General features: G+C 33.4%; 1 protein-coding gene across 50 annotated transcripts in view; it reads left to right on the top strand.

Annotated features, from left to right (window-relative positions):
- Positions 1–15,702, top strand: part of ADGRL3 (adhesion G protein-coupled receptor L3) — an 801,265-nt gene that overhangs the window by 756,660 nt on the left and 28,903 nt on the right. For 20 of the 50 annotated variants that reach the window (XM_070262449.1, XM_070262447.1, XM_070262444.1 and 17 more), the window contains one exon: positions 6,160–14,253. The exons of 3 other annotated variants lie outside the window; for them this stretch is intronic. In XM_070262449.1, the coding sequence (XP_070118550.1) occupies positions 6,160–6,959 (800 nt within the window). In that variant the 3' untranslated portion in view covers positions 6,960–14,253. Of the gene's footprint in view, positions 1–106; positions 3,968–4,223; positions 4,276–6,159; positions 14,254–15,702 lie in introns of those variants that run through there. 27 more of the 50 variants (XM_070262429.1, XM_070262424.1, XM_070262419.1 and 24 more) reach the window with 5 other exon arrangements.

The following is a 15,702-nucleotide window of genomic DNA, read 5'->3' as shown; positions in this document are numbered from 1 at the left end:
GAGAAATGAGATATTTGCTTAAGGTAAGTAAGATAAAGGAAGACTTAATTCAATAGTCTTAATGTTTTAAGATTAAGAAATAATCTTACTCTGTTATACCATGAAGCACACTCTAGGCACAAAGCATCAGGACTGATGAAAGCATTTAGATCAACGCCAGGGAAAATTATTATCGAACTACGACGCTGTGGAGGAAAGAGCAAGCTCTATGCTAGCTTGCCATTGCCTGTACGAATCGGCTCAGGAAAGTGACGTAATGCTTTTTCTTCTGTGGCTACCTATTAAGAACAAGGCTTTTGAATCTGGTTCCTCTGTAGATCCACCAGCTTTAAATGATATAAAATTTAATTGTATCTCAAATAAATAAGCATAAATCTCCTTAAAATAACTTACAATATAAGTGTTTGGATGTGGCTTTACCTTTTCTAAGAATAAAAATTTATTAGGGGCACATGAAATTAAAAATTATTCATATCATATGTAAAAAGATTACAGGGAAAACATTATTCAAATGAAAGTTTCATAAAAGAAAAATCCTAGTTAGTGAACCACTTATTTAAAATTGTATTTGAAAGAAAATTCACTGTAACAAAGAGACTTCCACGGTTCCTTCAAGTTGGACGTGATAGATTAACAGTATTTAACTTTCCCAGGCAATTTTGAATAAAATTTCAGCTATCCTCTGTGGGAATCCTTATTTTCTTTCCTTCTCAGTCAGAGGTAAAAGATTGGTGGCGGTGAGTGTGTAAAACTTGGCGTGAATGCCCGTTCTGGAAAAGCGTATGTTTGTTGCAACATGGCCGTTGGGTGTCTAAAACCATTTGAGCTTCTCAGGTGACAGCTTGCCAGATACAGAGGATGATTTTAAATTATTTCAAAAATACCAAAGTCAATAATTCAGAAGTGACTTCTGGAACATAAAGTTGTTTGTCAATAGGATGAAATACTTAAGCAAACTTTCAATATTATCAAGTTTCTTAAAGCCTACAAGTCTAACTTTCATCGCAGACTTTTAGAATCAAAAGAAGGGAGAGAGCTCCTTGAATCCTCTTGACCACATTGCTGACATTCTGTCAGCCTGCTTAAGTATTTCCTCTAATGGAGCCCTTCCCACCTCAGGATTTCATGTGTTCAATTGTTGAAATAGTTCGTTTGTTAGGTACTTTGTTTCCTTCCTCTGAGCCAAAATTTGCCTCTGGCCATGACACTTAGGTTTGCCCTCTAGAGAAAAGAAGAACAAAGCATTCTTCTGCTCCCTGGGGCAATCCTTTAAATACTTGTCAGCGGCTAACCTGTCTTCTTTTAGTCCTCCATTTCCCTAGTAAAACAAGCTGAGTGCCATCAATATGAGATAGTTTCTGGGTCCTTATTCATAGTTAGTTCCTCTCTAAATTGTCTCTCATTTGTCACTGTCCCTATCTCATTGTAGCACTCAATAAAGTGTACAATACACAGTCCGCCAGATGTGGTTTGGCAGAACAATTTAGCAGACCTTATAACGGCTTGTTTTGTTTTATTTCTTTATTTTCATTAGGCTAAATGACAGATAATTGTGTCACTATAAACATTTTAAAGTATGCTGACATATTAGTGAGTTTTGAATGATGTTAAATGAAGGTTTACACCATATCTGCAAATTCAATCTATCGCACATTATTCACCTTACACAAAGAAATTGTTTTAAAACAAGTAATAAATTTAGATCATATTTTGTTTAGCTTTTCTGATTATTCAGATATAGTTTCAAATGTCTTATATAAGGAGAAACTAACAATTGTTAATCTATATGTTTTCCCTAATCGATATCTGCCTTCTTCTCTTATTTTATTTTTACCATTATCCTAAATTAAGGGATTTTTTTCTAAGAATAGAACACTTCTATAAAGACTATCAAAGTGAAATTTTCTTGATGCAAAATTTAAAATAATACCATGTAGATACAAAGTTTTATTCCTGTGGAATCTATTACTAGACATTGCTATTAAGATTATCAATAAATACACAAAGGATTCTTCTGAATGGATTTGTCATTATTGCCAGTAAACTAAATAAATTCTACTAACTTTTCTGAAAGCAAGAGTAAATAATTTCATAAATATTTTTCAGAATCAGAAGTGGAATTGTTCAACTATTTCATGTTTTAGTATTTTTTAAGATGTTAAGAAACTATCATAGTGCTTAAAATAGTTCTTTTTACCACTGACCAAAAATAAATCTTGGTGACTGTCATATTGCTACTAATCTTATGCTTTCAGATGAATGCACTTATATTCTTACTGGCAAGGTGAAATCTTACATGCAGTATAGGTGGCTCGGTATGTACTGGAGTGGTTTATGCTGAATTACCACTTGGTTCTGTTCTCTGGGTCCTCTCATTCACTTGCACCAATGCCATCCAAGCAAAGAAGCATTCAGATTTAAAGTATCCATTTCTGTTTGTAATGCCTTTATTGGAAATATGTAAAGATGTGTTTATGGTATTAGTAAAGCATATCAAGTTAGGAATAAAGATGAATAATATACTTTTGTTATATTGGATTTAAATTTTGTGTGTGGAAATATTTAAAACTTCATGCATAGTATGTCTGGGCCATTATCTTCTTGTCAGTGTTGAAGAATTCATTTTTTATAAGATAAGTCTCATTATAGATTAACCTGTCAACAAAACATAATAGAGAGAAAGTCATCATTTTACAAAAGAATTTACATTTTAAAGTAATTGAATTAAACTCTAAAACTTTAAAGAAAGACATATATTAGGATGGGATGTAGGGAAGAATACATTATAGTTGGTAAGAATACAAGGTTATATTATAAAGTCTGTAAATAAATATTCTGTTATGTCTTTCAAAGCCTAAGGCAAAGGTGAAGAGAAGGAGACAAACAGTAGTGCACAGAGGAAATCTAGAAGATTCCCTTTCTGACCCCAGGCCTGCCATTATTAGCAGGGTGGTGTTAGATAAGGCCCCGCACTTCTTGGCTGCAGTTTCCTCATCTGGAAAAACAGGACTTGAACTTTGCTTCTCGCTCATGTGCTTTCCACTCCTAAAACGCTCTCATTGAAGGAAGGAGCTATAATGAGTCTACAAACGATTTCCATCTGTTGCCATACAGTTTGGCTTCCTTATTTCAAATTCTTTTTCTAAAGCTATTTTGAAACTTTAAAAGACATTTCCCATGCCTTTTGAAATAGTATTGGTCTTTTGCTGAGAAGCAAATCAACTTTTAAAGTACAAAAACTGTCTCCCTAAAGCAGTGGTTAAGTTATAACAAGTTGGAATCTCTTGAAATGATCTAGCTGGATGAATTCGCTGGTTTTTATTTTGTGATGGTTTAATCTTCCTGTAAACAAAATCAGCAAGAGCAGTTCTTTTGACCTGATTAAAATGCAAGTTTTTTAAAAAAAATTTGGCTAGGATTGTTTTTAAAGGATCAACTCTCAAAATGTTTGATTGCATATGATTGTATGCCAATCCAGAAGAAAATCTAATATTGATGGTGGTGTTTTTTTCCCCCTCACATTTTCCTGATGCAGAGTAATGCTTGGATTTAACCCTTTTCTTTCTCCGTAGTTATACAACTTTGTAATATGAGCTCCAGAAATGACAGTATTGATCAGCATTATGCACAAATGATAAAAAAGCATTTGTATAGGGGGAAAAATAACCTTTGTACATGGAAGGAGAAGATACTTAAGGGGAAAAAAACACAAGTATGAAAACCTTCAGCTGTAGTGTTCTCTCTGTGTATAATAAGCTAAAGGTTTTATTTATAGATTTACTGAAAAATTTTACAGTTATATAACATTCCTTAGAAGCAAGTATGTTCTAACATACACACACACACATATATAATATTGAAATATAGTGTGGATATAGTCAAGGCTTGCCCTCAAATTTTTACTCTCCTTGGTTGGTGTGATAATCTTAACTTTAAAATAAATGTGTATTTGTTTGAAATTTACAAACTGCAGAAATGCTTATTAAAGACTCGTTTTATTAGCATGTGTTAAGGGGGATTTCTTATTTTCTGACTAACATTTCAATATTTTTAATTATGATAAACCATGTAACACCAACTCATGAATTTTGGGGCAGTGGAAATTATTTCCTTTGACTCTTTTTTCTGCATATCATCAATTTGCTTTTTACTCATGTTTCTTCTACTGTCGCTGTAAGCTTACTTGTTGTTTTTTCTTTCCTTTTCTTCATGCTGTCGTTTAGAGCCCTACAGAGAGACAAGTATGGGAGTAAAGCTAAACATTGCATATCAAATGTAATTTTTTTTAGTTCACTTTTATTGCATCACATATAGATGATGTAGTTATTAAAAACAGTTCATCTCACAATTTAAAAACTAAAGAGCTTATGAATCGACTTATATAAATATATGTTAATAGCAATTAGACGCTTTTGTTGTCTGATTCTTTTATTGTGTCACATAACATAGTTGTTAAGTCTCATGTAATGTTTGTGTGAGTTAAATTGTTTTTAAATTAAGCATTTATTTTTGCTAAGTAATTCATAAACTTTTAATTTTCATGAGTATATTCCATCATACAAATATGTCACATGCAACATAGCCGTTTTATTTTACTATGGCTGTTTTCAATCCATACCTAATGCATTGACAACAGAAATAATAAACACATGTTTCAATGCATCAGTCACTCAACCATAATCATCAAGCATACCATAGCAGCCTCTGCAGCAGCAGTCACCCATCACATACGGCCCTTTAAAAAGCATTTACTTTTATTTTTTCTTAACATTGTGGATTTGTCTACAAGATACCTTATAACATGAAAATAAATTGCTTCTCACTATGTCTGTGATGGTTGCTTTTTAATGTATTTTATGCATTGCTGTTTTTGAAAACTGTGTTACTTGAATACAGAGTATTCATCAAAAGTCCATATAAAAATTGATATATTTGGGGCACTTTATTTAAATCAGCAATGAAAGTTCACTTTTGGCAAACATAACTGCATCACAGATATAGAATGAATGCTATATTTTCACAAGTTAGCAGTGTATTGAGATGTTTAATACAATTCTTCAATTAATTGTCCTGTAAAGAAGTACTCTTTCTTATTTACCAGTATTGGTTAAATGTTTGTGTTTTATTTTCTTTTGTGGTTGCATTTGAAGTGATTTATGGAACTATTATAGATTCTTGGATTTCTGTTCATTCAAGAGAATGCAAAAACCTTGAAGAAGCATGTGGTCAAATTTATTTCACTGCAGCTGTTTCTCCCCAGAATAAAATGTTTAATCTCTTTTAAACCCAAAGTTTAATATGCACACAAAGTCATCACTCATTATGAAATAGAACCTTTAATACTAACTGTTTTTAGGAATCAGATCCCTGTGTCCTTACACATTCTTTTGTAGTATTACCTAATGACCCTAAACAATTACTAATGGGTTAATATAATAGTAAGCAAAGTGCTTATAGCAGAAAAAAAATTAGAAAGTAAATCCAAATATTTTTGTTTTGAAAGTTCCTATGTGCAAATTATTTTTGATGTGCCATTTATTTGACTAAGCATTATTTCATGACATCATTCTGACAAATTGAACATAATCCTTTTGTGGTTTTGTGTGTAGGGATTATTTTTAATCCTACAAAATTATATATCAAATTATTAGAAACTACCTGATTCTTTTACTTTGACCAGTATATTCAAAGTACCACACATGAATTATGTTAATATTATACCTATTTCAATGTTAACATGTAAAATTAAAGGTAATGAATTATTGAATTGACTTTGACGTGTATAAATTGAAAGCTATGAGTGATTACACCAAAATTTTGCATTTTGTTGTAAAATTTTCCTAAGTTATAACCAAATCTGCTTCAAACAACGTGAGGCAATGTTTGTGTGGAAATTGCAAATTTACAGGTTTTTCTTATTCTTTTAAAGATTTAAACACTTCTATTTATAAGATTTCTATCAGTTGTCCAAGTATATATATAGATATGTACATATGGATTTAATAGTATTTTTTATTTCCAAACATTTTATACTTAATTAAAAATGCTAGCAGTTTATACATACTTCATAGTCGGATGTTTTTGCTTGTGTGTGTATGTGTGTATGTGTTCTATGGCTAATTGGATATAAATGTCATAGTGTTTTGTAATCTTTTTCAGAGGGGCTTCTGAACAATGCCAGGGATACAAGTGTCATGGATACTCTACCACTGAATGGTAACCATGGCAATAGTTACAGCATTGCCAGCGGCGAATACCTGAGCAACTGTGTGCAAATCATAGACCGTGGCTATAACCATAACGAGACCGCCCTAGAGAAAAAGATTCTGAAGGAACTCACTTCCAACTATATCCCTTCTTACCTGAACAACCACGAGCGCTCCAGCGAACAAAACAGGAATCTGATGAACAAGCTGGTGAATAACCTCGGCGGTGGGAGTGAAGATGATGCCATTGTCCTGGATGACGCCACCTCCTTTAACCACGAGGAGAGTTTGGGCCTGGAACTCATTCATGAGGAATCTGATGCTCCTTTGCTACCCCCAAGAGTTTACTCCGCAGAGAACCACCAGCCACACCATTACACCAGAAGGCGGATCCCCCAAGACCACAGTGAGAGCTTTTTCCCTTTGCTAACCAACGAGCACACAGAAGATCTCCAGTCACCCCATAGGGACTCTCTCTACACCAGCATGCCGGCACTGGCTGGTGTGCCCACCGCAGAGAGCGTTACCACCAGCACCCAGACCGAACCCCCACCGGCCAAATGTGGTGATGCCGAAGATGTTTACTACAAAAGCATGCCAAACCTAGGCTCCAGAAACCACGTCCATCAGCTGCACACCTACTACCAGCTAGGTCGCGGCAGCAGTGATGGATTTATAGTTCCTCCAAACAAAGATGGGACCCCTCCAGAGGGAAGTGCAAAAGGACCTGCTCATTTGGTCACTAGTCTATAGAAGATGACAGAAATTTAAGCAAACAAAACTGCTAACACCTGGTTGACTGTTCGAGTTGATATAAACAGTGGTAATAATGTGTGTACTCCTAAATCTTTATGCTGTTCTTGAAAGACAAACAAAAACTCTGACTTCTTTTTTTTTTTTTTTAACTGGGATTTTTAGGTCAGCCCAGGGAAGAAAGATAACTGGCGAAATCCCCCTGTGCCCTATCCTTTCCTGCCCTTTTCCCCCCTCAGATGGAGACTTCATTATGTTAATGAACGAGTTATGAAGAAAATGGCGCTCATTGTGGCCTTGTTGAATTATGTTGTGTTTGTTCTAACATCTCTGATGCTCTGTTACTATAATTACAAGGACCTGCTTTTTAAAAGGCCAGAAGAGTTGTTTGAACTTAGTAACCATGCTGCATATAGATCGGAGTGCTGCACAAACAAACATAAAGGCAAAAGCAAAACTGTATCACGTAGCGGTTTTTAGTCACTCATGACCTGAATTCACCACAGCGGGAGTAGCTGTGGAACACAAAATCAAACAACAAAATTAATAATGAAATGGAGGGGAATTCTAGAATTATATGCTAAATGCATATTTTATGATTTGCTGTATTAACTGATGATAAAACTAATGGCAAAAGAAAAATCGAACAATTTCTATGTAATGTACAGATACTAGCATTGCACATATAGTCTGCTTTCTGTTCCTCCAGAATTTGAGTCCTGTTAATGTAGTGGAAAAAAAAGAAGTTTTCTTTTTCTTTCGTGCTGGTCTTGCAAGTTTGCCTACCAGTAAGAGAGCGAAGTTATCCTCCTTTCTTCTTTCTTCCTTCATTTTCTTTTCTTTTTCTTTCTTTTTTTCCTTTAAAATTTCACCTGGCAAAAAAAATAAATAAATAAATAAAGGAAACTATCACTTTATAAGAATCATTTTCTAGTAATGCAAACAAATTATTTTTTGCAAAAAAAAATAAAATAAAGAAAATTAGACTTCCTTCCCTCACTATATATCTTTATTCAGTCAAAAATATTTCCAAGAGCATTTTTGCAAATTAGAGCAGGACGAGCTTTTATGTTTACAGCGTGAATCTGTTGTAATGCAAAGCATATTTGGCAAGCAGTTAATCACCAGGAGAGTAGCTATGATTCCAGAAGTCAAGAGGTGTCAATAGAGCTAGCGGGGCTTCTGCATGTGAAAAACCGTATCCTATAGGCGTTAAAGTGCTGAATGCTCAGTCTGACCCCCAAGTGGGCACCTGCACTACCAGTTTTTAAAGGAAATTCACTCCCTCGTAGTAAAAATTGAAAGGTCAAGTTATTTTGAAGTGATTTTTTAAAAAAAATTCTTCTGTTTATTAACAGGAAAATTAATTTATTTGACAGGATTTTAAGTAATGTAGGAATACAAGAGGTAAATTAGCAGCACATATGATTTTTTTTTTAAATTTATGATCCATTTTGTATGGTCTCAAAGTTGGATGACCTCATTACTAATATTTGTTGTAAAAGTGAAACTTGTTTGCCAACCAATAAACAACTGATTGAGATTTAGAAGATATTGTATTGATGTATGTACTATATGATTAATTATTCTCTTCATTTTTCTCGCCTTTCTTTCCTTCTATTTTAAATATATAAACTTTGCTAATCCTCTGTGGCCCAAATGAGCCTTGCAAAAGAAATAAACCTGCCTAGATGGATAACCTAAGCACAAAATTATACAATTTTTGCAGGCGAAGTAAACCAGAAAAATGGGATGGGCATGTTTATGTTGGCTGAAATAAGATGCATTAACTTACTTTCAAGCAGGTTAATATATTGGTTACTATGTAGGTTATTTACAAACCAGCGGCAGTCACTAAGCTTATTATAAAAACCGGCTTCAATCAGAGATTTAAGCATTGAATTTGGGGGGAGGGGTCGAATCCTACTTTTTCCTTCCTCGTATGCTTCATTTAAATTCACTCAATTAGCTAAAAGCCACAGGAACAATGACAAAGAGCATATCCATTTTAGAAAGATAGTGTAAGACATTTTTATGCTAATTTTTTCTTATTCTATATATGGAGAAAATGGGAGGGGGAAAAAAGCCCTTTCAAAGAAACTTTCTAGATCTCCGATTACTGAAGAATTTTTAGCAGCACTGTCCAAGCGTGGAGACCCTCCGAGGGCAAAGCCAGAATGAATTTGCCAAATCAGAATTTCTCCTGTAGTATGTGATACATTGGTGATTTCTTTTTCTTTTTTTTCTCCAAAACTCTAAACACCACCCACCTATAAAGGAGTAGTTTGGAGAATAGCCAGTAATCTATATATAGTTTAAAAATATGACAAGAGAAAAAATTGGGTGCTGGGCCAAAGTGCATCATAACCTTAATATCCCCTCAAAATACCTTACGCATCATTCCTTTTTAATCACTTAACATGACTATTTTTTTAAATCTAAAGATTTTCTTTAAGCTGGAGGAGAACCAAAAACTTTAATGGTAATTAGATTTTCTCATACCACAATATGGCAATATTAGCACCTGAAAGGTGGTTAGCCTATTTGTTACACAGAATACATTTGGTAATGAAAGAGCCCTTTTTAGACATATTTAAGGTAACTTCAGAAGCAAACATGGTTTGTGGATTATGAACACTTATGCTTGTTTTGCCAGATCAACAGTAATCTATATGAAAACAAGTCTGTCAATAAGAAGCTAGTTTCAGACAACACTGGGGAAACTACCTCAAGTCAGCTTGCTGATGCTGCCGATTCTGATTTTCGAATATTGCTACCTCCCTGCCGGTTATCTTTTGTGTTTCATTATGTGGAAATTTGAAGCAAGTAGCCTCCCCAGCTCTACATAGACCAAAAGAAAATCACTTGAATACATACACTGATGCAGAAGGCCATTCAGTACTGTCAGTTACTACCCAGCGCTTGCATCAAGAAGAAAGGATGAGATTTTTGAACTCTCATACATCATAATTGGTGTGATTTCAGAGATGTAAGATCCCAAAGACGTTCACAAGAAGAGATTGTTACCCCAAGTTTTATGTGACTCTAATGAAAACAGAACAATGGATAAAGGAGTTAATAACACATACATTTCAATAGAAATTTCTGTATATGTAACATAATCATTTAGTCCTCTTTACACTAGCAAGGGTTGAATTCCTATACTTGAATTTTTTTCACCTGCATTTTCATGTGTAGCTATTGATAAATTAAGAATTTTTAAAATTTCTTGTTTTTTACCACCTTTGGTTGCTCTGTATTTTCAATACCCTGTGACATTCATGACCTACATATCTGCATACTTCTGATGTGTTTATCTGATTTTCCATTAAGAAGTAAATTTCCATCAAGCAGACATACTATACATACCTAGCACATTATTTGGATAGCTGGAAGTAAAAGTTATGCCGATGAAACAAACCAATTATTGTTTCCTAGTAAAATGATACTTGATAAAATTTTACACTGATTTTTTTTTCTCTTTGAGATCTAGTTCACATGATACTTATCAGGACACTAGCTAACAGATCTCATGTTGAGTTGATTCAGAAACTGTTGAATTGTTGCACAGCCCATGCTCCTAATTGGTAATATTTATGGAGAAATCTACATTTTGTGAAAGAGAAATAGGTTGGAATTCCAATTAAATATTTTTGAGCATCCTCCTTTGTTTTGACTCTATTAAAATTAAAAATACTATAGTTGAATAGTAAATTGGTATGCTAAAACAATCATAATGGGGGGAAAAAGCTGGCATAAGAGCACTTATCTTAAAGTAAAAATAGTCGGGAAAATAGATTCATCAAATGCACCTAATGGAAATACCCTTAACTGCTTGTAAAACAAATTCACAATGACTCTAAATTAAAATGTGGTTTATGATCTGTATTTTTAAAATCCCCATTAATCTAAAAATGTTGACATTAATGAAAGATCTTCAAGATTCATGTTTTTTTATTTTTATTTTTTAATATTAACTTGGTGTGAAAAACTTTTCATGATAATGAGATAAGCATATGAGTGAGTTGGTAATATTTATATAGAACTCATAGACTTAATTTTAGGCAATATCTTCAGCTTTTTCTCCACATGTGTTCAAATCCATTGACTGGTTTGCTTACTTTAAAAGATGACTGACATTAAAAACTTTAAAGACTGACTTTCTGCATTACTGTAGAGACCAAAAGGAAGAGGAAAAGTAGTTTCTGGGTTGTCTGAAGATCAACTCCAAACTAATCAATAATCATCTCCTGTTAGTGAAAGAGTAATTGGTTTTTAGAAGTTGTCCATCAGTTCTGTACCAAAGTGCTGCTGCTTGGGATGTTTTGGGGAAATAAGACGCAAAAACCCACAACAGAACTACTATGCATGTCAGTTCCAATTTAGAGAGAGAGAAAAAAGAACTCCAACTCTAATTTGATTTTGAGCAATTCTGAAAATATTGACAAGAATGTCTTTTCCTCTCTAACAAAAATATTTGAGATATAATAACAATATGTATGTACTCCCCAGTATATTGTAGTACCAAGATTTAAGATTTAATTAGTTCATGTTTAGTAATTCATAATTATAACTCACCATATAAGTAATTACTATGCATTCCGAAGTAATACTTTAAACTTATCTTATGCGAGATTTCTGTGCATCAATACATTAGTTAGGAACACGGAAGCACAGTGAAGCAGCAACACTGCACAACAGCTCATGGAAGCATTCTTGTGCAGATGAATTCTAGACGAGAAGCTTCTCTGAGTCCATAAAATAGATTTGTTGGATCCCAACTGTAAATTCAATTTTGTAATCAGCAAATCAGTCTTTCTTAAACCATCTGAAAAATATTGCTAAATATCTAAATTTTCATCTCTAGACTAGTAGAAATTAAATAGTATTGGTAGCTGCTTCTTTCCTGCTTAGGCAGTAAGAGGAATCTTTCCTATTTACCAATTAACCTGATTACTTCCTCTTTGCTTTAAAAGGGAAATCAGTGTTTAAGTTTCACCTGTACACATACTTCCATACCCTGACTGCTTTTATTTACAGCTTGTGTGTTTGCAATATTGCAAACTTTGTGGTCTTTGCAATAAAATAGGTAGCTATTATGGTTTTGCATATTCTCATTTGAAATAAAGTTATTATTGTTCCCTCTTTTTAGAAAAAAATTAAGTCAGCACTTCTTTAATGTTTAGGACCTTTAAGTTCTTATTTGAATGTCTTGATTTCAACTCTGTTTTGATGTTTCTTTCTCTTTATAGTATGTCACGCAAATTTTTCTCATTTAATTTGTGTCCCATTAGAGTATTTCAAAGGTAAATGCAAACTAAGATTTTAAAGAAACATGTGAAAGAAAAACTTTGATTTATATTATGAAGTCAAGGAAGACTTATACAAGAAAAAAACCTCTAGTGGGATAATCAAGTCTTTCCAATTCCAATATGAACAGAAGAAGAGCAGAACCAAGTTGGCAAATTTATGGTGAGGTAGCAGGACCTAAATGAGAGTTATAGAGAAACATTTTCCAGGAAAAAATGAAATCATTTGGAATGATAAAAATCTTAAACACTGTACCAAATGCTATTGATGTGTTGAAAAAAATAAAATTGGAGTTTACCATAGTATAATTTTATCCTGCTAATTCCACAGGAAACACTAAACACTTTAACACTCTAGATATTTTTGTCTAGCTACACCTTGTCTCAAGGAAACATGAATAATTTATAACTGTTTCTTGAATATAAGTATTTTTGCCTCAATTCACTGTCACTCTCTAATCTGCTTATTGTACGCCAACACAGTTAATGCTACTAGTGGCTTTGTACCTTTTAGAGCTTTATTATGAATCTTTCTAATAAACATTAAATTAATATTAAATTGGAATTATGTACACTGTGCAAAATAATTCACAACCAAGCAATATTCATATTACAGGATAATTCATTATATATATATATGAATATTACTTTGAGACTGAACAAATAATTACACTGTTGAAAATATTACTCTCAAGTCCTCTCTTCAGTTAATATAGTCAATTCATAAAATTCTGCAGACAGTTGTACACATGGTGTGTTATCAAAGTACTTCATACTCCAAATGTGTCTAAAAGTATTCCCAATGCTTCTTTCATTCTAGAATGATAAAGGAAGGAGCTTGAAAAGAGAGGAAAGTAAAGCCAACTTCCAAGGATCTAATTTAGATCAACATTGTCATTCAGAATGAGTAATTTCAAAATGAGAATGTTCCACTCTGTGATCTAAGTGAGAGGTTATTAAAGATTTACAGTTAGTCAAATACCAGAGGATTTTAAATGTTAAAGGAGTTAAGTTTGTCTCAATGGCCCAAGACTGCAGAATTTCACACTACATTGGCAAGGAAATATGTTTAAAATTCATACCTAAAGTAGTTTTTTAAAGGTTAAAAATTACTCTGATTCATCTCAAGGTAGACTGACAAAATGATCCTGGCTTCAAAATGAAATGTATTGGTTGACCTCAAAAAATGTTTGGCAAGATTCATGAATGTCATCAACTCTTTAATAGTAAGTAGAAGTCTTTGGGGATAGAACTCAAAATACAGTGTCCTCTTATGCTGACCACTGCCTGGTTCTCTAGAGTATTTTTTAATGTCTTGAATTTCAAATTGTCACATTCTCTTATGTTTCGAATGACATTATGAATCAAGAAAGATGAGGAAAAAACATTTAAAGTTGGTTTTCATGCCTCATTTGAGAATAACATTTCCTTTACCATCCCAAGTAATAAAATATGATATTTCTTGAAACAGCTCTGGACAATCAGAATGTGTTCATTTATAAACGTCTTTGTATATTCTAACTAACACTGATCTTTGCCTATGGAAAAAAAAATCAAGAATTGTAGAGGAAATCAGCTTGATTTCCCTTCATTTGGCTTCTGTGAATGCACTGGAAAGTAGAAGGATAATTTGGAAAAGTTTATCCACACTGTTTTCCCACTTGCCAAGCATTAAATCTAATTCAAGAAATATCTTTTAAAAAGATGATAGTTTATTTTAAAAACTAACAACTAATTACACTATTTCTCATTGATAAGAAAAATCACTTTTTAGCAACAAGAATATAGCTATTGCAGGCTTTGGTCTCTTACCATTCTCATATTTACCCATGGCATTAATATTATCGTATACACCTACCAGCTTTCAATTATTGGATTTTTTCTCTTGTACAACCTTTCCAACCTTTTTTTTCTTAAGTGCTCTGTACAATCACATGTAAAGTCATGAGCTACAAACCTCAATAAAAAATGTCAGTAAACAATAAGTGATGTAGTCACTGTTATTATATGGTGGTTTCAAAAACCTTGATTTTGGGACAGGTGTTTCAAATTGCAGGATAATAATTAAAACACGGACTCAATATATTTCCTTTCTATCCCCGTGCCCTGCCACCCTCCTCTCCACACATTGAAAATAAAATGGGACACCTTTTTTTCCCCCTTATATTTGCAGAGAACTGCTGCCACCCAAGGTGTCTGTAAAGCTCTTAGTGTCAGAGATTCTGATTATTTACTTTACTAACCCTTAGCCATCAGCAAAATGAGCACAAAGATCAGCTGGAGAAATCCAATTCAGATTCCTATCCTTTATAACACTGAAAATACATTTTCATAAGAAATATTCTGAAAAGGAAATGGAGAGAAATCAGCAGCTCCTGAGCCCCTAGTACGGGTCTGATACTTTACATTGTTTCCTTTAATCTTCCCAATAATATGGTGAAATGAGTTTTTTTTGTACTTACTTTACAGAGGAAATTTAAATTCAGATTCACAGTCATAGAGCTGGTGAATTTTGAACTAAAATCTCAATCTAAAGTCCATTTTATTCTTTCTAACCATGTTATATTGCATCAACTGAATGATTAGTTAAGAAGAAATTAACGAATCCCTTTGCATTTAAACAAGGCGGGGAAACATGGAACCTCCCTTTAAGGAGCTCAAAGTTTATGTAAACTCCATTTTATTAGGCAGCGGAGAGAAGGAGAAGTATCACCAATTCTACTCCTTTGAAAAAATTACTTTTCTAAGAGTAGAAAAGTAATCTCTACAGTAAATACAATATCTATTTTGTACCTGATATATAATGTCCTTGGTGCACATGAAATCCTCATCCAGAAAATTCTTAAACAGATTCTGGGTTAGTGCTAAATAGACTCTGTGTGTGTGTGTCTTATTTCTATTACCCACCCCTCCACCCACACACAAAAAGTAGTTAGAGAATAATAGTGTGCTTCTAAATCAAATTCTAGTTAAAAGTTTCATTCTGATCTGTATGAGTGGTTCATTCTATCATAGAGCTTGTGTAATAACTGCAAGTTTCTCAGTTTTTATGTATGCAGTTTCTCAATATTGAATCTTTACACAACGGTACTTCTAGTGCTCAAATACAGCATTTTACAACCTGTCTTCGGCAGGTCTCATTTGATGAAGAAATAAATGGTTCTGAGTTTAAATATATTTGGGAGACAGGCTAAACAAAGTAACACAGATTTTTTTTATTGTAGGATTTCAGAGAATGCACTGCAAAACTACGTGAGGAGTATATATTGTGCTGCTTCCTAAAATTATTTGGCCCTGAAATCCTCAGAGAACTTGAAGAGCAATACATTGAGAACTATTAACCCATGGAACTCAGTTTGTGAAACATCGCCCCAAAGATTTTTGTTATATCTGAGTTTTGGTGTTTTTTCTGAGTATTTTACATCAATGAAATG

This window comes from Equus caballus, chromosome 3 (assembly GCF_041296265.1).
Source record: "Equus caballus isolate H_3958 breed thoroughbred chromosome 3, TB-T2T, whole genome shotgun sequence".
NCBI classification, from domain to species: Eukaryota; Metazoa; Chordata; class Mammalia; order Perissodactyla; family Equidae; genus Equus; species Equus caballus.
Note: the sequence above shows the minus strand (reverse complement) of the source record. Positions and strands in the feature narration are given on the sequence as shown.